The sequence below is a fragment of the Eretmochelys imbricata genome, chromosome 12 (assembly GCF_965152235.1).
Source record: "Eretmochelys imbricata isolate rEreImb1 chromosome 12, rEreImb1.hap1, whole genome shotgun sequence".
In the NCBI taxonomy this organism is placed as follows: domain Eukaryota; kingdom Metazoa; phylum Chordata; order Testudines; family Cheloniidae; genus Eretmochelys; species Eretmochelys imbricata.
The window spans coordinates 8,607,882-8,633,673 of NC_135583.1; the positions used below are offsets into that span (position 1 = coordinate 8,607,882).

General features: G+C 41.9%; 1 protein-coding gene across 1 annotated transcript in view; it reads left to right on the top strand.

The window, feature by feature from the left end:
* Positions 1 to 25,792, top strand: part of BBS2 (Bardet-Biedl syndrome 2) — a 31,285-nt gene extending 5,493 nt beyond the window's left edge. Inside the window, exons 3-17 of the mRNA XM_077831498.1 lie at positions 1,255 to 1,380; positions 1,664 to 1,726; positions 4,553 to 4,630; positions 7,565 to 7,669; positions 8,940 to 9,026; positions 10,476 to 10,611; positions 13,084 to 13,223; positions 14,062 to 14,209; positions 14,913 to 15,084; positions 17,082 to 17,211; positions 18,629 to 18,760; positions 19,629 to 19,766; positions 20,263 to 20,375; positions 22,031 to 22,179; positions 25,211 to 25,792. Of these exons, the coding sequence (XP_077687624.1) occupies positions 1,255 to 1,380; positions 1,664 to 1,726; positions 4,553 to 4,630; positions 7,565 to 7,669; positions 8,940 to 9,026; positions 10,476 to 10,611; positions 13,084 to 13,223; positions 14,062 to 14,209; positions 14,913 to 15,084; positions 17,082 to 17,211; positions 18,629 to 18,760; positions 19,629 to 19,766; positions 20,263 to 20,375; positions 22,031 to 22,179; positions 25,211 to 25,317 (1,824 nt within the window). The 3' untranslated portion in view covers positions 25,318 to 25,792. The remainder of the gene's footprint in view (positions 1 to 1,254; positions 1,381 to 1,663; positions 1,727 to 4,552; positions 4,631 to 7,564; positions 7,670 to 8,939; positions 9,027 to 10,475; positions 10,612 to 13,083; positions 13,224 to 14,061; positions 14,210 to 14,912; positions 15,085 to 17,081; positions 17,212 to 18,628; positions 18,761 to 19,628; positions 19,767 to 20,262; positions 20,376 to 22,030; positions 22,180 to 25,210) is intronic.

Genomic DNA, 25,792 nt, shown 5'->3' on the forward strand with positions numbered 1-25,792 from the left:
TTTTTAAGAGGACAATATAATGCTAATGTGACATTGTCAGTGAGTGAGTTTTTTTTAATATGCTATACTAGTTGCAAGTCAAAACTTAAAAGCCTTTGAAAATATTCAGAGCTGAAAAAAAATTAGAATAGAATTATATATTCCAATCCGATATCCTAAGTCTGCTTGGAACAGTATTTTGGAAAAGCCATGGGTTTGTCATTGATTCACAAATTTTGTAGGAAAAATTTAACACATTACATTATTCTGGGCAAACTATTCTTTATTTTTTGGTTAAATAGCTAAAACTAGTTCATTAAATATTTCACCATTTTCTCTCTTTTTAAACTAGAAACAGGGTAATAAAAATTATTAAAAAAGCTAACCAGGTGTGCGGGTGGGGAAAGGAGTTTGTACATAGAAGGTTAATGACCAGCCTGAGTAATTGCAGACTGACCTTATTGTAAACTTCATCCTAACCAATGTGAGTAACTGGGTTGACCTATCTTAGTACTGTAACCTCTCCCCATTGTTACTCTCACTTGTCTCATGTTATAGTTAGGCCCCAATCCTGCACTTGAATCTGTATGGCCACAGGGGTCAACCCATGGAGATTTGATTACAAGATCAGGGCCTCCTATGGCCTCCATGCCACAGTCACATGCTAGGAATGAAAGGGTTTGCTCGTGTGCAAGTCCCATTGAAGTCTACAGGCCTTTGCACATGCCTGGGGGAACACTTCCACAGATCTCATGGTCAGATTGGGACTTTAGTTTATAAATTCTTTGGGGCAATGAGCAGGTCTTCGCTAAGCACTTCACAGGTAACACTGTTCTGGGTACGATAAAACAAGAGATACTAAAAATGTAACAGTTCAGGTTGCTTTCTCTTACTCCACTACAGTGGACATAAATAGAGCCAATTTTGGAAGAGTACATGCTCAGTAGGTTGTAAAGAATGTGACATTATGAAAAACCCTAAAAGTTGCATTTTTATCATAAACCGTAGATGTGACATACATACAACCATCATCATGTACAATTAAATACAGCATACATTTTGCTGTTTATGTTTGAAGTTGGTTATCTCTACTTTGTTTAATTTCTGGTTACTGCTTCAACCTTTTAGGCTACAAATAGTTTAAAGTAAATGATGAATAACTTCTGAGTTATTCCATACAGTATTGGTTAATGTAATGCTGGATGCTTTCTCTGATGCATGTACAGTATGCATAGGTGTATCTGAATCTTTGCTATGTTTAATGTTTTTCTGCAGATTACCGATGGAGCTAATGCGATAGTGCTTGGAACACTAGGAGATATTTCCTCTCCTCTTGCTATTATTGGTGGAAACTGTGCTCTGCAGGGCTTTGATCATGAAGGAAATGATCTTTTTTGGACGGTAAAGATACAGTCTTTTTGACATTGCTACAAGAGTATTTTTGATCAAAATTATGTTTAATAAAAATCAATATTAAATTGATTTGTGATTAATCTTAAATTAAGAAAGATTTGATCTAATGATAAGCTATGTGTATTTGTAATTTACTCAGTATATACAACAATTTGAGCCTGAACCAACGATATTCTAATAGTCTTTGTTCTCTTGGCAACTCAGAACATAAATGTAGTTGTCATAGGCTAAACTAGCATAAGTATTGATGACTCCTTTCTTTTAATTTTAGGTTACTGGGGACAATGTTCGTTCATTAGCATTGTGTGATTTCGATGGTGATGGGAAAAAAGAGGTTGGTTTGTTGTGGATGGTTCTTCTGTAGTATTGTCCTGCAGTGAATCTATGTTGAAAGAAAATAACTGAATCATCATATTTGACTCCTTTATGTTGCTGGTTAGATTTAACTGCTTGGAGCTATAGTCCTTTCTTAGGCCCTGATCCTGCAAACACTTATGCACATATTAAACTATACTGTGACTTCACTGCAACTAGTTACAGTGAGTAAAGTTAAGCATGAACATAAGTCTTTGTAGGATTTGGAGCCTTGCTTTGGCTGTGTTGATCACTAATGATAATTCTGAAGCGGTTCTTTGCATTTTACAGTGTATTTTCTCTCAGATAAAATTAAATATATGTAAAAAATACTTAAAGCAGCCAGCTTGCTGGACCCCCTATTGACTGATTTAGATTAGTTTAAATGGAAAAGAAACAGTTCGTTAGAAACCATGTTATTCATTATAGTGGACAATTGTAAAATTGTATTACAAATAATCTCATTTATGGTTGGACTTGTTTTTGATTTATCCATTCTCAAATCCAATCACAGTGCATCTTTTCAATAATGACACAATGATTAACTGTTACCCACTGCATTGGTGTAAGACTGAAAATAATTTTAACAAGCTTCTTGCTATTGAGACTACATAAGGGAAGGGCAGGGAAAACCGTTATGCCCAGATGGTGCATTTACAGTGTGTGGGTGTGGACCCCTGTGCCTATTAGGCTACTATATCAGTGTGCAAACTTCATTATAAAATTCAAAGATCAATAAGAGATAGAAACAGTGTTTTTTAGAAACTTGATCACTTCCCCCTCCCTTTTTATTGCCTGGGAAAAGCCTAATTTTTAACAGGCTAAGGACTTGTACCACTGACATGCGCATACCACAGATGTAATCTGAATTTCTTCTGCTCACCCATGACGCAGTCTTACAAATATACAGACCCTTCACCTATAGGGGTCTCACTGAAGTAATCTATTTGCAGGATTGGTGTCAGTCACACCTCTCTTCCTCCACCTTTGTGACAGGGGTGGGACTCACCACTGCAGTGCCTCCTGTTGGTACCTCCAGGAATTAGCTCAGTCCATGTGGAGCGCCCTCCACTGGTGGTGTCCCATCCATCTCTCACTCTCTGTTGGCATCTGGACCCACATTGCTCCCTTTTCAGTGTCCTGAAGAGGATGCAGTGAACACTCACCCACTTCCAGGGGTGTGGGTTATCAGCAGTTCTTCTCTTCACCCCAGCCACAATGGCCAACCACACTCCAAAGTCTAACCCCTTTTGGCAGGGGTCTGGTGCCATCCTGATGGCCAAGCCTAACATCCAGGTGTAAGTGCAAGCAGGGGGACACAGGCCCACCCTCTACTCTGGGTCCCGACCCAGGGACCCTTTGGCAGCAGCCTTCCTGCCTGCCCGCCCTCCTTCTCTCCCTTTGTCCATCTCTCTCCCTGGGCCATTCCCCCTTCAGCCCCTTTGCACCAGCTAGGCCCTTTCCTCAGGGCCTGCAGCCTAGCAGGTACCAGGCTGGAGTTCCCTTCTGCTCCCCCTGCCTGACCAGTACTGCGCTGTCCCTGGTGCTAGTCTCCTCACACAGGAGACAGACCTTCACCCTCTGAAAGCCTGGGCAAGACTGCCTGTCTCTTGCCTGGGCAGCCTTTATATAGGGCCTAGCCTGGCCCTGATTAGCTACCTCTTGCTCAGCCCTGATTGGCTCCCCACAGGCCCTTTCTGATTGGCTGCCTGTCTGTGCAGCCACTCTGACCTGCTGTAACCCAATCTGGCCTGGGGGTGGGGCACTGCCCCACCACAACCTTATTTGCTGGAACTGAGTGGGCTGATGGACAAGTAAAGTCACGTATTAAGCAATGCTGGAGATGATTCTAGGCTAGCAAGGTCCAGTGAGAAGGGCACCAGAGAGGGGGTTAGAACTGAATTGTATTCTTGGCTCTGCCATTGATTCACATTGTGACCTTGGACAAGTCACTCAACTTCTATAAACTGGAGGTGATGACATTTGCTCATCTTTGTAAAATGGTTTTCCACATTGCCTTGTTTGTTCTTTAAGACTCCCTGTTCCAACAAGTAGTGTGCAGGAAAGGAACTGATAAAACTGAGTGCATGAGCAGTAAGAACCAGGGCCCAAGTCAACATTGTCCTGCACATCATGCAATCATTTACACTAAATCAGAACAGTAGCATTTTGCACCCACTTTTGCACTGGTGTAAAGCACTAAGGTGCAGGGCAACAATGAACTGGACCCTCGGATTAGCTGATTTGGGTCAGTATAGAGCAAGAGGCCTTTGAATATGAGATGATCAGTGCTGTAAAATGAAATGGCATTCAGCTGTCTGCTCGTATGAGCATGGTTAATGCTTGGCATTGGAGGTCATGATCTATTTGAATCCACATGGCTCTTAGAGAGTTGCAACTGAGCTGCAGATTCCCTACCCCAATACAGAGGATATAATTTTTCTTATGTATGTAACTACAATTATGAATGCTAGTACTGAGTTGTGGACAGTGAGACAAGAATATATCCTGGCAGTAGTAGAGTGCTTTCCCTCATCCTTGCCTTAGGTATTTTAGTATGTGTTCTTAGAGTTTACACTGCCAAAATAGGTGGAAATAGTGCTTGAACAAAAAGAGAGTCTATGGCACCTTTTGGTCCCAAAGCACTTTACAAACTTTTCATATCACCATTAAAAACTCTTGAAGACTGGGCCTAGCGTATTTGTTTGCTCAGTAAAAACTTTCTGCTTGCCTCTAAATTCTTGTGTCTTTGTTTTTGTTACTGTGAGTTAAATAAACTGTTTTAAGATTATATCTTTCTTTTTAGCTTCTTGTTGGGTCTGAGGATTTTGACATCAGGGTTTTTAAAGAAGATGAGATTGTGGCAGAAATGTCAGAAACAGAGGTAAATTATTTCTAAGCAGTGTTTATTGTATGCTCAGATGGGGTACAAAATATTGCCCACCAATCTACAGTGGCTTAGATTTACTATGATGACCAGTTGAGTTAATTAATCTTTCCTATTTTATGAGCACTTTAAAAAGTTACAATTTAATAATGGATTTAAACCATCTGGATTGTGATTTTTGCTGTGCTGTTTTACAGATAGTCTGCCAGGTTTTAAAAAGAAAATGTTGTTTGTCAGAAAATTAGGGCCCCATCCAAGCACACTGAAGTCACTGGAATGATCCCATTGAGGTCAATTGGCTATGGATCAGGCCCTCAGTCAGAAGCTGTAAACAAGAGAGCTCATTCGGTTACAATATTTGCCCCAAAAATCGTAGGATAGGCAGGGTCAGAGCATGGCTAAGAAGTCAGTGCGTGTAGCTCTTGGGCAGGAAGTTCGGTAGTTAATAAGACAACCTCAGTATTTTATGTTGGTATTGTCTCAGATTAGTGGTGCAAGATTTTTCTCGAGTGCATTGACAGAAACATGAGTAAGCAGTTTGTGGATGCACAAATACAGAGGAAGCAAGGTTACGTTAAAAAGAAAATCACGCTGTATGGACATAACTGAAAGTTGTTTGTTGTAACCAGGTCAGATAAGAGTGACATGCACCAGTTAAAAACCACGACTGCACCTGTAGCCTAGACAGGGCGTAAATTACAGTTGTGGGACAGGAAGGCTTTTAGGGAGGGAATGTGTATGGGTAGAAAGTAAAAAGGTGCGGGGTTGTCACTCGTCAGTTTAGTGGCAGAGAGAGGATCCCCACTATTAGGGATGAATTACTTCTGGGGGGGGGGAAAGCACCTTGTGGTTGAATTTAGGAATATTCTTAATTATGCCACTTCTACGCTTGCAGTGGAGTGGGAAGGACACCTTAGAGACTTCCCTCCTCGAAAATCTGAGGAGAACTGTATTGTGGGAGGAAACTTGCTGCTGGAGTTAGGGATAAAAGGCTTAGCTACTAAACCACTTATGAAAGAGCTATTAAAGCTAAAGAAGTGCAGTTTTGTTAGACGAGGGTGGCTAGAATTAGAATTTAACAGGATACCCTGGCCTGGAATATTTTATGCCATTTGTGCTTCTGAAACAGTTCGGTATGGCTGCTAGATTTGCTGTTTTCAGCACTTCCCAGTGCAGCAAGATGCAAGACCATGATTTAGCTAGCAAAGCTGTGTAGCATTCAGCAGAGAATATCTGTTAAAATGCCTACAGCTGGTCAATACCTGAAGTCTGCATTAGGTATTTACTGCAAATTATGTTCTGGAGTAATATCCTGATTTATAGTTAAAGGGGAAGTTGTGCTCATACATGATGTATTTCTTAACCTACTTGTTTTAAAGCCATGCTTACAGATTCCTTAAGAAGCTTGTTCTTATCTTATAGTTCTAAATTAAAGGGACGCTCAATAACTCACAGACTCTTCCTTGGAGGAAGATAAATTCCGTGCAACATGTTTGGATGATGGCTTTTATATAGTGTACTCATTTTAAAAGACTGCAGTGTTCTATTTTTTGAAATATTGTTTGTAGTCTGTAACAAACCAATACGTAACCTTTTAGTGATGCTGTACCAAAAGGGCTAATGTGATCCTTTGATGTGTAAATGAGTATATGGAGTAGGAGTAGATGGGTTTTATTACCTCTTGTTTTTGGACTGAGATGACTAGTACTGTAATACTGTGTCCAGTTCCAGTGTCCACAATTTAAGAGGGATGTTGATAACTTGGAAAAGGTTCAAAGGGGATCCACATAAATGACTAAAGGATTAGAAACCATGCCTTATAGTGGTAGACTCAAAGAGCTCAATCTATTAAGCTTATCAAAGAGAAGGTTAAGAGGTGACTTGATTAGTATATAAGTACCTACATTGAGAACAGAAATTTTGATAATAGAAGGTTCTTCAATCTAGCAGACAAACTTATAGAAGACGAAATGGCTGGAAGATGAAGCTAGGCAAATTCAGACTTGAATATGAAGGTGCAGATATTTAACAGTGAGGGTAATGAACCATTGGAACAACTTACCAAGGATTGTGATGGATTCTCCATCACTGGCAATTTTTAAATCAAGACTGGAGGTCTTTCTAAAAGACATGCTGTAGATCAAACAGGAATTAATTCAGGGAAGTCCTGTGGCTGGTGTTATGCAAGAGGTTAGACTAGATAATCACAATAGTCCCTTGTGGCCTTGGAAATGATGCGTCTGTAACTCTGATTTGGCATCAGAACACTTCTCATATTCATGTTGAGGGGCTACTCTAATAGCTAACTTTTATGTGGTGCACCTAGGAAGGAAAAAAAAAATTGAGTTACGGTAGAGTTATGGTCTTGTAGGTACTTCCCTGGTTCTGCCATTTATGTTTGTTAGTGTTTTATTATTTCTGTAATGCCATAGATGTTCACCAGTGTTCCTTCCCCTACAAGAGCTCGATCCTGGAAACAGACCTTTGTTTTATCTCATTGATTTAGGCCTGGAGATTTGTGGCAAACGTTTCCCACTGTTGGTAGCACCTGGCCAGTTCCATCAGTGTTAGTAACATTGTGCTATTAGTTTAGACTAGGCACCCACAGCCATTTGTGTTTTAAAGAGAGTTTTGTCTAACCAGAGCGGGTCTAAATAACACCATGTTATAAACACCAGTGACCACAGGCGTTTTCTCACTGGTACAAAACTTTTGCCAAAGAATCTTAGTAAGAAGGATGAGCCCATAGTGATTTTAAACTGATCTTTGGTATACCTACTGTAGTAATGTTCTTTAAGAAGGAAAGTTATCCCCAATTAATTAATGTGTAAAACAGCTAATTTAGTACAGAAATTGCGTGCATTCTATTATCAGTTACTTTAAACTCTAGAAGTAGAGATGCGTTCTAACTCTTACATATTCTTTTTTCAGACCATCACTGCACTTAGCCCCATGTATGGCAGTCGATTTGGCTATGCTCTATCTAATGGTACAGTAGGAGTTTATGAGAAGACAGCCCGCTACTGGAGGATTAAAGTTAGTACAATCAAATACGTTCTGAAGGAAGAAATTGGAACGTTATGGCTGAGATTTTCAAAGCCAACTTGCAGATTTGGGTGCCCGGTTCCTGTTAATTTTAATGGGAATTGGGTGTCCAAATCTCTTGGTTTTGGAAATCTCAGCCTATGTGTATTATGGAACTGGTTTATTTTATAGGTATAAAATGTCACTATACAAAATTAATAGCACATCAGTTAACTTCTGCCCTGCAACCATGTGGGGGATTTTGAGTTCCTTGTTCATACTGGATTCATTCAGTGGAGATACTGTTGACAAATATTTCGGAGGTACAGTTATTTTACATGGCATTCGTGAGGGACTTGCATCATTTTCTATAACTACATCAGTGCGGCTGGCAGGTGTGCTGGTGATCAGGAAGTGAGCATGTTTGTATTTCTCTTCTGCTCACAAAGGAGGTCAGAAGTCTCACATAATAGCATCAGTATGATTTGTGTATTGGTTACAATGCCAAAGATAAGGCTTTGGGAAAGGCCAGCTAACAGAATGCTGCTGTTCCCAAGATTTCTCTGAACACAGGTTGGTCTCCTATTTCTGTTTGGTCTGCTGTTGATTTGACAAAATGAAATGTGTTTTAACAAGAATACAGCAAACTCAATGACAATGGACAGGTGGAAATACCTATTAGCTCATCTAGTCCATTTCCCAGAGATCAGCACAGGATTGTTCCCTGCACAGTATGTTTCCAAGTGCTCTAGCCAGTGTAATTTTAAATGTCTGAAGTAATGGGGCTTTCCCAAGTTTCACTGAGGGACTGTTCCACAGCCTAATAGATCTTGCTGCTAGGAAGATCCTTTCCGGATACTCAGTTTAAATTTTCTTATTGCCACTGACTGGAACAGTTACGATATTAAAAATTCATGTGGAAATGATTTTCTTTGTGCTAAGGGTATTTCCCAACTGCAAACAAGATTTATAAGAACTCTGGGACTGTAACTCTTGTCTCGGAGAATCAGGCTCTTGTATTGTCCACTGTTTTTGTGGGAGGAGGTAGGCATTGATCATCTTCTTGGATGGAAACATATTGGAGCGAAAGATTACATCTTTGGAGAACATTGGCCTGTATCTCTAATGCAGCTGCTCCGATTTCAGAGGTACATGACATAGGTAGGGTGCCCTGACACTCTGTTAGGAGACATCTTGTTACTCCTGTATGTAATCTGTGTAGATACGAACTCCAGTACCAATAGCAATAGCTTCATGCATTTGTTCTTTGTTTTTTCCCCAGTCTAAAAATCATGCAATGAGCATACATGCATTTGACCTTAACTCTGACGGAGTATGTGAATTGATCACTGGATGGTCCAATGGGAAGGTGAGCTTAAATGGAGAGAAAATGAGTAGCTGTGAGTCAAGAGATTGCATTGGACAAAGCTGTTTAGTTGTACAAGGCTGAACAGAGAAACTATTCAAAAGACTAGACCGAGCTCTGAAGAAATATTACAGTGAGCCTGTCTCAGCTTATGAATACCCTGTCAAATACTCCATCATTTACAGGAAGAACTGTCCCCTGAATATTTTTCAAATCAATCGCCACAGTATAGTAAGTTGTTTCTATAGGAGTGGAGATTGCCTAGTTCTTTTGTTGTGCTACTTCCACTTCCAGCTCTGTATATTGAGAACACCCTAGTATCCTTCTCCAGTGTTTCCTGGATGTTCTTAAATGACAAATGAAGGAAACTTATCAGATAATAGAGAAGTTAGCGTCAGTCTTAACTGTGGAAGGATTATTCCCACTCCATAATAAATCCATCATACATTTGATAATATAATTAATATGTAAACTCATTCTATAAAACTCAATTCCGTTCCCTTTTAACACAGTTGCTTAGACTCATAGAATATCAGGGTTGGACGGGACCTCAGGAGGTCATCTAGTCCAACCCCCTGCTCAAAGCAGGACCAATCCCCAACTAAATCATCCCAGCCAGGGCTTTGTCAAGTCTGACCTTAGCATTGTTGCTTGCTAGAAATGGCTGATTTAGCTGCCAGGTCTCCCATCGACACCATTTGCCAATGTTTTCTTGTAAATCTACACTCCTTTCACAATATCGTCTTTCATTATCTCAGGAGAATTTGATTTCATTCGTCTCAGATTAGCAAACTAGAGCCCCAGGATTCACTGGAACCTCTGGAATGGACTGCTAGACTTGATACAACATTGTTGTGTAGGAAACCTCAGCACACTTATTCCTGCTTTGTCTAGTCTTTCATTTACAGTATCCTCACTGGTCATTGATTTGAAAGTCTCCCGCTCCTAGAAGAACATTGCTGTGTCCTGTCCCTTGGAAGAGCAAAGCTATACAGAACTGAAAAATCCCCCCAGGGAATGATCATTAAAGGTCATATTTGTGCATAAAAGTAACACATTTCATCAGACAAAGACTATGAATAAGGCTGGAGACTGTAAATGCTGCCTTAAGGTTACTTACAGTTTGTCCAGTCATTGCTGCTTCAATAGTATGCATCACCTTGAGAGTACAGGCTTGCAATTCCCCTCTTCCTTTGTCTTCTTTTTACTTTTCTCTGGGGAAAGCCTCTCCGAGGAGCGGCTCATTTTTACATGTGTGTCTGGACCTGTCATTTCGTTGCTAGTTCATTTTTGTTGATGTTTTCTTTTTCTGATCAGCAGAGCTGCAAGTTCACCTGCAGTTCCATAAGTGCAGCAGGGTTCCTCAGTTCACGTCCCAGAGTGCTGCATAATTTAGGCAGTGAGGTTAGCTTTCATTTCCATCCTGTGTCTTGAGCATGTTCTGTATTCCAGGTTGACGCGCGCAGTGACCGAACGGGGGAGGTCATCTTTAAGGACAACTTTGCTTCCTCAATTGCAGGAGTGGTAGAGGGGGATTACAGAATGGATGGTAATACCCAGTTAATCTGCTGTTCAGTTGATGGTGAAGGTAAGAGTATGAAAAACCCTTGGCAGCATCAGTGTATTAGTTTAAGCTAAGCAGAAATGCCAAGAGCACTACCCACAAGGCATTACTGCCAATACATTCTATTGTTACAATACCTGCTAAAAAAAAAGGAGGACTTGTGGCACCATCGAGACTAACCAATTTATCTGAGCATAAGCTTTCGTGAGCTACAGCTGCATACAGTTTTGTGAGTTGCATCTGATGAAGTGAGCTGTAGCTCACGAAAGCTTATGCTCAAATAAATTGGTTAGTCTCGAAGGTGCCACAAGTCCTCCTTTTCTTTTTGCGAATACAGACTAACACGGCTGCTACTCTAATACCTGCTAAATGCCTTTTGAGTTCGCATGTATTTTTGCCTGCCAAATCTGTCATCATCCTTTGCAAAATCCAGGGAATAGAAGGGTCAAGCTTTCCGCAAGCAAGATTTTGAATACTACCTCCTGGATGATAAACAATCAGATCTGTTTTCTATACGATGACCTGTGGGCCTACAAAGTTCAGTTGCTTACCAGAAGTGATCTTCCAGTAAAAGTGAAGCAGAATTGTACTCCACACATGCAGGGATACTTCAAGCCATGCTGTTCAAATTGAATGGTGAGGGGAAAAAATAAATATGTGCGGGATCTCTTCAGCTTCTTCATGACAAATAAAGAAGATCTGAAAGAGGTTTATTTTTTGAAAATATATACGTTCTTGCTTGGTTTTTTAACTAGCAATTTAGGAAATAACAACCTTGTGTTTCGTGGAAGACAGGGTGGTTGACTGGAGATCTTGTAAACTTATATCGTCAGATACTAAGGAAGTGAAACTTAGTTGAGATGGGACGTATTTTTTATTCAAACTATTTAAATAAGTTTGCTCAAACTTAATATACAGATAAGCATGGGGGTCAAAGGAAAGGCTCACAGGTGACTGTCTTAACCATCTGAAACCCGCTCAGCAGTAACACATGAACCTGGCACAACCTATTTCGAACACAAGTCCAAACATATTAAAGAAAGTAGCATAGCATACCACTCTTTATGCGTACTCCTGCGTGCTTTTATCATAGTTATCAGGAGAACCCCCTGCTTATGTTTGGGCCTGTAAGCCTTTATTGCAGGGGAGTAAAGAACCAATGAATAGGGCCATATTAATAAGGCAACTCATCTTAAATAAGCCCTATATGTTAACATCAATGGCCTTGATCCTGCTCTTTGAGACATGGGCTGCTGTCTTTTGCTGCATGTGTATATATATATGCAGAACATGGCAATGTAGGATCCTTTATTTTCATTGGCGCCTCTTGGCACTACTGTATTACAGATACTAAATGATGATAATCCTGCAATCAGGTGCATATGCGCAGAAACTTACACCTTCACAGGGTTTCATGCAAGTCATTGAGGCTCTGCATGGGCACAAGATCCAGACGTGTGAGCCAGTTGCACGATCATGGCCATTGTTCTTCTGTCTTTCAGTGTTCCCTCTCTCCCTCCCTCCTTCATCTGAATTAAATTGTTGACCACAAAGGAAATAAGTGTGTGTGTGTGTGTTTCTCTCTCTCCATTGGGGTGGTGTGCCTTTAGACTCAGAACCACATAGAGATTTTCAGCTTCCCCATACCTTTTTCTTGGCGCTGTACAGTCAGGCCAGACATTCAGAAGGAGTGTTGGTTTTTCCGCCATAGATTTCATCTTCTCTTACAAACAGAACTAACAGAAATTACAGGGAACAGACCTGTTGTAAAATGAAAGGCCTTTGCAAGCAGTTCTATGGTACCTAGCTTTCGACTTGAACTCTCCTGCCTCAGTATCCCCACCCAGATTCTTGGGTGCAGGGACTCTCCCTGGATCCTACCCAGCTGGACCCAACCCTCTGTTCATCCTGACCATTATGAAACAAATCTTAGGACTGAAGCTAAGTCTCCCTGAACAAAAAATAAGAGATAGGTTAGGAGGGTTGGCTAGCTAAAATAGATGGAAATGGTGAGTTGCATTCATACCAAGACAATAAGAAGAACACTTGGCCCCTGTAAAATTCCCAGACGAAAGCTTGGTCAGGATGTAATGTAATGTAAGACTCACCTAAACTAAACTAACTATAAAATAAACTAAAAGAGTTCAAAAAGAGAGATCTACATTGTTCTGCCACTCATTCTGATCAGTGAGGGTCAGCTTTAGGGAGGCAGGAGACACTTTCATGGAAGTCTCCAAAAGCACTAGAAGTCATCAGTGTTCCTTTAAATGTCCAGCCATGTTGTCATGGTAAGTATAGTGGGTTATGTCCTCAGGTGGTGTAAATCAGCATAACTCCATTTACTTCAGTGGAGCTACACCCATTTATGCCATCTGAGGGGCTGATCTGATATTATTTCTACAGTCAATCTGTTAGTGATTCATGCCGCAGAAGCAGAAGTCTAGAGATTGCTGCTGAAGACATGCTTGAAATGCTCTGGGCTTTGCTTTTGTGCAGTACGTGGCTACCTGCCAGGAAGCCAGGAGATGAAAGGAAACTTGATGGATACCAGTGTGGAACAGGATCTGATTCGGGAGCTTAGTCAAAAGAAACAAAATCTGCTGCTGGAATTACGAAACTATGAGGAAAACTCAAAGGTACTTCTCAAAACAAGATGCAGGGCCCGATTCTGGTCTCTCCCCCAGACCCACAGGCTGATAGAAGAACGAGAGTGCAGTGACAATGTAAAATAGAGACATCTTATGCAAGAGGCCTGCTCCTTGTGTGTATTCAGCGCCAGCTCTTCTTACTTTAATACCTAATGTTTTCCCTACTTTTTCAGTCTACTGAATGCATTGGCTCTGCAGAGCTAATGGAGGGGGAGCTGGATTCTATTCTGGCTCGTGTACTTGAATGATTAACTTAAGTTCTGACTGCAGAACCTTCATTTTTGGTGATGCATGGGTGAGAAGAGGGCACAGAGGTGATTGGGTGGGAATCTGACAAATGGCTGTGGTTGGGAACATGGGCAGAGTTCAGGGGATCAGGGCAACCATGACAAATGGGGGCTACGTAGCAAAGGACAGAGTTATGTTGAGCTTTGAGAACAGGCAGAAGGAAGAGTAGATCCATGCTGTAGGTGTAATAGTTAAGGCCTGGATTCAGCAATGCACTTAAGTATGTGCTGATGAAGTATGTGCTGATGTCCCATGGGACTTAAGGATGTGCTTAAAGTTCAGGGTTGTCCCAAGCAACCCCTCTCATGCTTTTCTAAAGAGAAGCGCAGTTGTCAACGAGGCATTGTACCAGTCAGAGTCAGCCAAGAGAGTTTTGAGGAAAAGCCTAATGAAAACATTCTTCACAGATGTTTAAAATATATGAAGGCTGCTGTAATAGATCCCTTCCCATGGTGGAGGGCTCTTGGATGTATCTTCAGAACTGCTTTAATGAAAACCTTGCTCTTGTGGTGCTGAGCTGGAAGTGTGTGTTTTGCAGCAGGCTGAACTGAGCGCTCAGGTGAACGAAGCTGATGGGCAGAGGGGAGTGATTCCAGCTAACACCCAGCTGCAGACAGCCCTCTCAGTGAACCTGGGCTCTGACAGTCAAGCTGCCCACGTCGAGTTGTGTATTTCCACATCTAATGGTGAGAAATAATTTGCAGCTGATGATGGTGGTTTCCTGTAATCTCACACGCAAATGTTTTGGTGCATTTAGCCAGTGGTTTGCCTGTCCCCTAGTTGGTCTGTCATCCTCCATTTCTTTTGCCTGAATGCCTTCCTTTCACAGAGTTTTGAATCAACCAATGTTCCATCAATCTGAATAGGTTCTTCTGTGACCCCATGGTATACAAAAGTCTTGTTAGCTCCTTACTGCTTGTTCCTTCTTCCATGCAATTGATACGTGAAGTGAAGTAAATTGGTCTTGCTGATCCCTGTTGCCTTCCTCTTGCCACCGGTAGGAGTGGCTAGAGAACCATGCAGTGTGTGCCAACCTGAAACTGAGCATGCAGCAGCTGCTGGATCTGGGTCTTGGCATGGAGGCTAAATGTCTGTAATCCAATATCTTCTCCCAGAAAACCCTCCCCTACTTAATTTTGAAAGTGATGCAGAGTTACTTCTTTCATAGAAGGTTAGGGTTGGAAGGGACCTCAGGAGGTCATCTAGTCCAACCCCCTGCTTGAAGCAGGACCGTTCCCCAATTTTTGCCCCGATCCCTAAGTGGCCCCCTCAAGGATTGAACTCACAACCCTGGGTTTAGTAGGCCAATGCTCAAACCACCGAGCTATCCCTCCCCCCTCGCCAGTGGAGAACTATTAATTAATAAACCACTTTCTCCCCTTTCCTAAGACACAATTATCCGAGCCGTGCTGATCTTTGCTGAAGGGATATTTGAAGGCGAGAGCCATGTGGTTCATCCCAGTCTCCAGAACCTCTCTGGTCGCATTCAGGTTCCCCTTACTCCTCCCAAAGATGTCCCAGTGGATTTACACATCAAAGCCTTTGTGGGTTACAGAAGCAGGTAAGGTTTGCGGGATAGTAGAGTGTCAAGCCCCATTTCTGACGAGAGCAGCGTTTGATGTGAAACGTAGCAGTGATGTAGCTTTCTGTGCCCTTGTGTTGTAGAAGGTCTGTGACAAGTAGAGTCGGGAATTTCTTCAGACCTAGTTCCTGTGCATCCTGACTCCTATTTAAAAGAACATTGACATGCTTTGAGATGCTCGATTTCCAGAGATGCGAAACACCTGCAGCTCCCATTGGCTTGGAGCTGCGATTGCTCAGCAGGTTTGAAAACGAAGGCCCTACATGCTGAAATCATTCAGGGCCTGATCTTGTTTCCTTGAGAGTCAATGGGAGGTTTGCCATTGACAGCTGTGGGACCAGGCTTGGGTGGAATATGGGAAATATTAGCAAATTAGGGAAATGTGGTCTAGATGAAATTATTATAAAGTGGATGCACAACTGTTTCAAAGACCGTTCTCCAGCGTAATTATCAATGGTTCACTGTGAAACTTGGAGGGCGTATCTAGTGGGGCCCCGCAGGGGTAAGTCTTAGCTCTGATACTATTCAATATTTTTATGAATGACCTGGATAATGGCAGAGTATGCTTATAAAATTTGCTGATGACACCAGGCTGGGAGGGATTGCAAGTACTTTTGGAGGACAGGCTTAGAATTCAAAACAACCTTGACGAATTGGAGAATTGTTTTAAATCAACAAGATGAAATTCAATAATAAAGACAAGTGCAAACTGCTTCACTTAGGAAGGAAAAATCAAATGCACATCTACAGAATTAGGAGTAACTGGCTGGGTGGTAGAACTGCTGAAAAGGATCTGGGGACTACAGTGGATCACAAAATGAATATGAGTCAATGTGATGCAGTTGCGAAAAATGTTAATATCATTCTGGGTTGTGTTAACAGGAGTGTCATATGTAAGGCACAGGATGTAACTGTCCCACTTTACTTGGCGCTGGTTACTGTGTTCAATTCTGGGTGCCCACACTTTAGGAAAGATGTGGATAAATTGGCAAGAGTCCAGAGGAGAGCAATGAAAATGATCAAAGGTTTAGAGAACCTGACCTATGAGGAAAAGTTAAAAAAAAACCCGGGGCATGTTTAGACCTGAGAAAAGAAGACTAAAGAGGGATCTGATAACAGCATCGGGGGATAATGTTAAGGGATGTTATAAAGAGGATGGTGATCTAGGATGGTGAAGTTAGGAGAAGAAGCAGTGGGCTTAATTTGCATCAAAGGTTAGATATTAGGAAAAACCATCTAATTCTAAGGGTAGTTAAATGCTGGGATAGGCTTCCAAGGGAGGTTGTGGAATCCTCGTCATTGGAGGTTTTTAAGAGCAGGTTGGACAAACACCTGTCAGGGATGGTCTAGTTTTACTTGGTCCTGCCTCAGCGGAGGGGGCTGGACTTGACCTATCAAGGTCCCTTCCTCCCCTAACTTCTGTGATTGCATATGGGCTGTACTCTGTCAGATGCTGACTGTCCTCAACTCCCTTTGACTTCAGCATAAGTCTTCGATCCATGTTTGAGGGCAGAATTTGTACAAATCACCATATAAATAAAATGCATCTGAAGTAACATTTGAGAATCATTTTCTCTTTTCATTTGCCTGCCTAGACCATGGTTCAGGGTTCTGTTTCCCCTGCTCCAGCTAGTGGTATCTCTACCAAAAGTGTAAGGCATGGCTGGACCAGAGCTTCCTTTACTGTTTCAGGGGCCATCAGTCCACTGCAGGAGCAATGCAGAGAACTGAATGAAGGGGTTCCATTCATTTTTAATGTTACTTTTAATAAGTCTTAATTGTAGTTGTTAATAAAACATCTCCAGTTTTATATCTTCTGTGTATAGTCCTAATGTGTTCTATTCATTGCTGGGATTGTGGTGACAGTCTGTGATGTAAAAGTGAATCATCCTGAATTTGTTAATGGAAGGGTGCAATAGACAAATCACTGGTCTGTTGGTAAATTTCTCTCTCTTTTTCCTTTGGATTCCTTTCAGCACACAGTTCCATGTCTTTGAACTGACAAGACAGCTACCCCGATTTTCAATGTATGCTTTGAGCAGCCCTGACTCGGCCCCTGAACCTCTAAGCTTTGTTAACTTTACAATCAGTGAGAGGGTGCAAAGGGTGAGTTTATGCTCTGCATCTTATTTTCTGGTTCTGAACACTGTTGCTGCTTTTGTATCAGGTGGAGAGTTTGCAATTAACTTGGGAATCCCTAGAGCAAAGGGAAATACTGTAATCTACTCCACTACTGTCAATAAGAGTCTGTGTTTAACAGCTTACCGCTTGAGTTCATGCTTCTTTTTTTAAAAATGCTGGGATAGCAGAAACATTCCTAGAGTTTCTACGCATCTGCAGGAAATAGCTGCTTAAGACCAGAAGTTCTAGTAGTTACTCATCCCTTCATTGTACTTTATCTAGTAGAACTTGCCCAGCTTATACTCATGGAAGGGCCCCGGCGTGAATGACTGAATTTTGTAAATTAGCAAACGGGGAAAAGTGCAATTAAGTATCTAGGTAATTCAGCTTCATGAGTTTAATTCAGCTCAAATTCATAATGGATCAGTAAATGTTCTGTAGCGTATCTTGGAAATATGGTGGGATGGCAACTCGCTATAGCCTGAGCTGAGAATTGGCCAGTTCTTGGGAGTGGCTTAGTGAGGCTCTCTGGTGCATACATAACTTTCATTGCATAGAAATTCCTGGGATAAAAATACTTCTAACTTGGGTGGTTGATGGCAGATTGATCAGATGTAATACTCTTCTCTAAGGAAAACTTTTTGGCCTTGCCCCTCTGAGCTCCATCTATCTTAGGTACGTGTATGGGTTCCGTTATGTGAGTGTCTCACGATCTGTAATGTACTTATTCTCACATCACTCTTGTGAAGCAGGGCAGTGCTTTTATCCCCATTGTACAGATGGGGACCTGAAACACAGAGAGGCCAAGTGGCTTGCCTAAGGTCACACAGGGAGTATGTGACAGAGCAGGGATTTGAACCCTGGCCTTCCAAGTCTTAGCTACTGTCTTAGCCACTGAACAATCCTTCCTCTGTCAATTTCTTCTTATGTATTATTTGTATTAGTGTAGCGCCTAGGAACCTGGTCATGGACCCAATGTGCTGGGTGCTGTGCAGACACAGAACAAAAAGATGGTCCCTGCCCCGAAGGGCTTACGTGACTTTCTTACTTACTTGATTCTCTTATTCATAATATTATACAAAATCATGCTTTGAACAGCCCACTTATAACATAGAAAATTGTCCCCATTCCACTAGGTGGGAGAGAGCAAAATTAATCATGAGTCATCCTGATCTGTCCAGTGGGGGTGCTGTGATCCTAATAAACTTCCATTTGAGTTCCGTTTTCTAATAGAGACACTTTATTTCACGACCCAGAGTAGGACTGTGCATATGATCACAAGAGGCACTGAGCTGGGTGCTTTGCAGCTCTTGTCTAGTGTATCCCATAATGTCCACTAGAGCAAATATATTCCAGACAGTTTCTCCGTGGGAAGGGTAATGTTATGAATTTATTTTTCTAGGTTGTCATGTGGTTGAACCAGAGCTTTCTGTTACCAGAGGATGCAGAGTTCCAAAGCGCACCTTTTCAAGTCTGTTTCACTTGCCTGCGTGATGCAGGACAGCTGTGCATAAAAATTCAACCCAGTGGGGAGGTAATTTTTACTCTTACCCCACTATATTTAGGTCTAATCTTATTAAAGAGCAGTGGAACTGAGAGGAAATGCCCACATGGGAAAGTGAACAGGGAGCCAAGGTACAAAGCGGAGGAGGGACCAAGCCATTAATATTTCCTGGTCACTCGCTTTTCGCTATTTCTGTCCAGTTAAGAGTTTTTATATTTAGTCCAGGAGTGCAGGAGACCGGACTAGATGACCTCTTGAGGTCCCTTCCAGTCCTGTGATTCTCTGATCCTCTGATTATCATAGCATCAAAGTGTCTCATGGTTTTATGTGACTGCAGAGGCAGATGAAATGCTAGTGTTTTAAGCAGGATATTGTCCACAATGGCATATTTAATTCTCCTTCAATGGTAGTTTGTGCCCACTTTCCTATCTGGGAGTAAAATTTCAAGCTCAGCCAGTGATATGGACAATACAGCATGGCGGTCTTTCAATTTTTTGAAGCAACATATTCTTATATGGTGAAATTCAAGCCGGTGCAGAGAGGCAGCACAGAGCCTCTCCACCACTTAAGCCCTATTTTGAGGGCTTAGATGGGATGTAACTAGTGCATGATCCTTGTGCTGGCCCTCTGCATAGTGATGCATTTCTCCCTTAGGTCCTGATTCAGAGTCCCCTGAAGCCAGTGGAAAGATTCCCATATACTTCAGATCTAGCCCACAGTGCTTAATTCTAGCAAAATGTAGTATCCGATTAATAGGCTTTCCAATGGAAATCTTGCAGTATTAACTGTTTTGAGCATTACGTTGAATATGCTGCAAAAGGGGTCCTATTTAATGGCTGTGGAGGGAGAATTTTGAAGCGAGGGGAAATCTGAAACTTATGGTTTTCATACCTGTTAGATTTCTATCAGCACGGACGATATAGATCTAGCCGGTGACATTATCCAGTCAATGGCCTCCTTCTTGGCAATTGAAGACTTGCAGGTGGAAGCAGATTTCCCTGTGTACTTTGAGGAGTTGCTGAAAGTGCTAGTTAAGGTGAGTAGGCACCAAGCGTGTCTAAATGGTGGTTGATTTGGTGATGGATGGTGGCTTCAGGATTTGATGACTTTTTCTCTCTTTCTATGTCTAAACTTTCTGTGGCTTTCTGCCATTTAAACCTGCAACCATGGCTTACTGTGCTCTGAATTAAGGAGAGGGTGACAGCCCCTCTCTTCCAAAATTTCTTGTTATCCAAAACAGGGTCAGGTCCCCTCCTGGCTGTTGATGAGTAAGACAATTCCCTCATTCTGTAAACTCTGGTCAGGAGATTCAAAGTCCATTGAAGCTGATGGTTTGGATCAGGCCCTGAGTGAATCAGGGAGGTCAATAGGCCCTGAAAGTCTCATCTAGCCTTCCTCTTCCTGGGCAAGGATCCAGGTGGGGGGATAGGAAGCTGTTCCCTATTAAATTGGTGCAGTCTCTACCTTTCAAAGCTAGACTCTCAGATTTGCTTGGACTTCACAAAGTGCTTGGGTGTCTTTACTCTTGATAGGTGGATGAATATCATACAGTCCATCAGAAACTCACTGCTGACATGGCGGACCACTCCAACCTTATCCGTAGTATGTTGGTTCGAGCAGAAGATTCACGCCTCATGGGAGACATGTGAGCCGCCAATGCATTTCAGGATGGGGAGGGATAGCTCAGTGGTTTGAGCATTGGCCTGCTAAACCCAGGGTTATGAGTTCAATCTTTGAGGGGGCCATTTAGAAATCTGGGGCAAAAATTGGGAATTGGTCCTGCTTTGAGCAGGGGGTTGGACTAGATGATCTCCTGAGGTCCCTTTCAACCCTGATATTCTACAATTCTGTATAATTCTCTGGCTTTCGTGGCCAGTCATAGCTTTTTGGTAGAGAACACCTTTAGATAGAAACAGCTGCATGGATCTAAGCTGCATTAAATCTAGGTGCGCATTATTTACACATGATCATTGTGTTCCTGATCTGTTCTTTAGGCTGAGAACTAGCAGGCCGATGACTCAGGCAGACTCAGCGCGGAGCGGGCAATGTGAATCAGCTGTGAGGTAGTGTTGTCAAGCTCTCAGCTAGGCCAGAGGGAGTTCCTTGTGTGAAGAGGAAGGGAGCAATAGCTGGGCAGGGCAGGACTCATCCTCTTTGGGCTGGGGTGGGGAAGGACTCTGAGCAGGAGGCTGAGGAAGAGTTTGTTTCCTGTGTTTTCAGGGCATTAATCTTTTGCTCTGAACAGCTCTGTCCTCCTGAAGCTAAGGGCTAATGTCCATATCACAGCTGTCCATTGCAAGAAGTCGAGGGATCTAATGCAACTAATGATCAGCAAGACTAATTCTTCTGGGGAAACTAACTCCTTTTCCCAGAGCTTCCAATCACTAAGAACATAGATGTGAATGGCCATACTGGGTCAGACCAAAGGTCCCATCTAGCCCAGTATCCTGTCTTCCAACAGTGGCCAGTGCTAGGTGCCCCAGAGGGAATGAACAGAACAGGTCATCATCAAGTGGTCCATGCCCTGTCGCTCATTCCCAGCTTCTGGCAAACCAGAGGCTAGGGACACCGTCCCTGCCCATCCTGGCTAATAGCCATTGATGGACCTATCCTCCATGAATTTATCTAGTTCTTTTTTGAACCCTGTTATAGTCTTGGCCTTCACAACATCCTCTGGCAAGGAGTTCCACAAGTTGACTGTGCGTTGTGTGAAAAAATACTTCCTTTTGTTTGTTTTAAATCTGCTGCCTCTTAATTTCATTTGGTGGCCCATAGTTCTTGTGTTATGAGGAGTAAATAACACTTCCTTATTTACTTCCTCCGCACCAGTCATGATTTTATAGACCTCTATCATATCCCCCCTTTGTCGTCTCTTTTCCAAGCTGAAAAGTCCCAGTTTTATTAATCTCTCCTCACACAGCAGCCATTCCATACCCCTAATCATTTTTGTTGCCCTTTTCTGAACCTTTTCCAAGTCCAGTATATCCAGTATCGAGGAGCAAAATGCTACTGGGGGAGGCATGTAAAAAAGAGTGAGAGAATGGAGTAAATATATTGTTACTTTGTTTTTCTGGTGTAAGTAATGAGGAATAACACATATGACTAGCTGTGTAGTTATATTGGATACCCATCTATCTCTTATGCGTTCAGCCTTCTAGCTTCAGACAACTTGAGAACAGCAGGTAGTGACAGTAACCATAGTAATGAAACATTGTTGCTTTTTTACATTAACAAAACATGAATTGTCGCCTGGTTTCCTCATCCCTTGATCTCCCTTGTCTCTATTGTTCATTTTCACAGGAGAAATATGAAGAAACGGTACATGGAACTCTATGATCTTAACAGAGATTTACTTAATGAGTATAAAATTCGCTGCACCAACCACACCGAGCTGTTAAACAATCTCAAATCTGTAAATCAAGCTATCCAGAGAGCGGGGCAGTTGCGTGGTAAGTCCAGGGCAGGGTTCTACTTTGGGGATTCCATTTTTGGCTCACCAAGCCAGGGAAGAGAATGGCACATCAAAGAGCAAATGCAGGATTGTTAGAGCTTGTCTTGAAGGCCAGATAAATTTTGCTGTACGGTCCAGGACTTAGTAGTGGGAATCTTGCTTCAATTTTCAGCTACAGAGGAATATGAAATCTCTCCGTATTTGTTTAAACTGTAGTGTTACTCTCACTTTTAAAAGACAAATACAAATCATCTCTACAAGGTATAAGATACATACCCTAATCTCAAGGGTCCCAGGAAATGCTGTTCAAATGTAAAAAGAAAAGGAGTACTTGTGGCACCTTAGAGACTAACCAATTTATTTGAGCATAAGTTTTCGTGAGCTACAGCTCACTTCATTGGATGCATACTGTGGAAAGTGTAGAAGATCTTTTTATACACACAAAGCATGAAAAAATACCTCCCCCCACCCCACTCTCCTGCTGGTAATAGCTTATCTAAAGTGATCACTCTCCTTACAATGTGTATGATAATCAAGTTGGGCCATTTCCAGCACAAATCCAGGTTTTCTCTTGGACACTACAGTGCTAATAAACTATGGTCACATAAACACCACCCTATACCGGAAACCTACTGTCCGCTATTCCTACCTACATGCCTCCAGCTTTCACCCTGACCACACCACACGATCCATCGTCTATAGCCAAGCTCTGCGATACAACCGCATTTGCTCCAACCCCTCAGACAGAGACAAACACCTACAAGATCTCTATCAAGCGTTCTTACAACTACAATACCCACTTGCGGAAGTGAAGAAACAGATTGATAGAGCCAGAAGAGTTCCCAGAAGTCACCTACTACAGGACAGGCCTAACAAAGAAAATAACAGAACGCCACTAGCCGTCACCTTCAGCCCCCAACTAAAACCCCTCCAACGCATTATTAAGGACCTACAACCTATCCTGAAAGATGACCCAACGCTCTCACAAATCTTGGGAGACAGGCCAGTCCTTGCCTACAGACAGCCCCCCAACCTGAAGCAAATACTCACCAGCAACCACTTACCACACAACAGAACCACTAACCCAGGAACTTATCCTTGCAACAAAGCCCGTTGCCAACTGTGCCCACATATCTATTCAGGGGACACCATCACAGGCCTAATAACATCAGCCACACTATCAGAGGCTCGTTCACCTGCACATCTACCAATGTGATATATGCCATCATGTGCCAGCAATGCCCCTCTGCCATGTACATTGGTCAAACTGGACAGTCTCTACGTAAAAGATTAAATGGACACAAATCAGATGTCAAGAATTATTCATAAACCAGTCAGAGAACACTTCAATCTCTCTGGTCACGCGATTACAGACATGAAAGTTGCGATATTACAACAAAAAAACTTCAAATGCAGACTCCAGCGAGAAACTGTTGAATTGGAATTCATTTGCAAATTGGATACAATTAACTTAGACTTGAATAGAGACTGGGAGTGGCTGGGTCATTATGCAAGGTAACCTATTTCCCCTTGTTTTTTCCTCCCCCCCCCCAGACATTCTTGTTAAACCCTGGATTTGTGCTGGAAATGGCCCACCTTGATTATCATACACATTGTAAGGAGAGTGGTCACTTTAGATAAGCTATTACCAGCAGGAGAGTGGGGTGGGGGGAGGTATTTCTTCATGCTTTGTTTGTATAAAAAGATCTTCTACACTTTCCACAGTATGCATCCGATGAAGTGAGCTGTAGCTCACGAAAGCTTATGCTCAAATAAATTGGTTAGTCTCTAAGGTGCCACAAGTACTCCTTTTCTTTTTGCGAATACAGACTAACACGGCTGTTACTCTGAAACCTGTTCAAATGTAGGTAGACTTTGGCCCAGATCCTGCTAGTTCCACTGCATGGGCAGAGCACTGTGTGGCATTGGGGTTAGCCTGTGAGGAGCAGCTTGCAAATTAGGACCTCTCTTTCTGTTGCCCATGAACATTTCAATGTATGAAACTTGAAACTTCAAAGTATGGCTACGTACAGGAAACTTATGGGAGCTAAAGCATAAATACAGTCTGAAAGTCAGTCCAAATTCTCTTTCTAAACCCTACCGTAAGTTTTTTTTAAGTTTTGTCCCACTTGGTAAGTCATCAGCCCTATCACTACTGACATGCATGAACTCAAATTCGATAGGAAAGGTTCTGAAAACACGGAGGTAGGTGGGAAATTGCTGGGCTGAGGACAGAAATTCAATGTCAAACGTAATTTGTTTTTTTCTAGTTACTTGGCTGGAAGAAGCACCAAGTACAGTCCCTTGGTATTTCCATTACACTAATTACTTGCTAATGAATTGATTGAGAGTTGCTGGGCACCCTAGATTCTTAGGAAAGTCAGGGAGTTATGGGTGCTCAGCGTGACTTTGGGGCAACAATTCAAAGCAGTTATCAGCATTTTGAATAGTGTAAGACTTACTGCTTTTATTAAAACAATTTTTACAGTGTAACATTAAAAGTTACATTTGAATTCTTCACTTCTGGCCCAGAAGGTTAAAGGAGGACACTATCAGGTTAAATCAGACTATTGTAAAGTTTACCTGCGTTACTAGCAACACCGTAGATTATTAAAACTGACCTTTAAATATATTTTAGCTTTTGCTGTTGGATGGTTTCTTTATGCTTTTCTCTTTGCACGTGCCCAAGCACAGTGTTCCAGTTCTTGCTTTGCAAATAGGGAGATACTTATTTAAGCTATTTGGGGAAGGGACTATTTTACTGCATATTTGTATGGTGCCTGCCATGGTGGGGACCCTAGGCACTTTTGTAATACAAATAATAGCCCCCCTTTTGACAGGGAATTAAGAAAAAGGGAAAATAGTCCTACTGTTTGGTTTTATTTAAAAAAACCCCAAACAACAATTAATTTTTTTTACAAAATCTAAATTCTGAGAGACCAGCTCTGACCTGTAAATATCTATTTAATGTTTCATTCGGTTACTTAAATACATACTAGTGCTGATTCTGTGTTTTTGTTTCTTTCCAGTTGGGAAACCCAAGACACAGGTGATCACTGCGTGCCGGGATGCCATTAGAAACAACAACCTAAATATGCTCTTCAGGATAATGCGAGTGGGGACTGCATCCTCGTAAAAGGGGAATAGCGACTGCATGGAGATGATACTTCCTTACAACAGGTGATCTTAGACAAATGAACAGATGTCATAGGAGCAGATGTCCTGTAGTATTTTCTTTCCGACTGTTCCCCAAGTAAGCCACTGGGAGACAAAGGTAGGGAACTTGATGTGTAGCAATGTATAAGGGACCAATACTGAGAAGCAGTTAAATCAGCCTGCAGCTCCACCATAGAATGAAGCAAATGGAAAGATAGTTTGCTGTTTTTTAAAGTAAGCCATCAGTTGGGATATGCTACTTTGGAGGCTAAAGGATAGGAAAATCTATGAAGAAAGGCTCAAAGTTTTAAAGTGCAGATGTGGTATTTATGTAAGTCACTCAAGACACTTGTATAGTCCTGGAATAGTTATTTTTCTTACTGTAACTTATTTATGGAATTTATTATATTTTGCAGTTATGGTATCAGCTTTTCCATTAAAACACAGAACTGTCA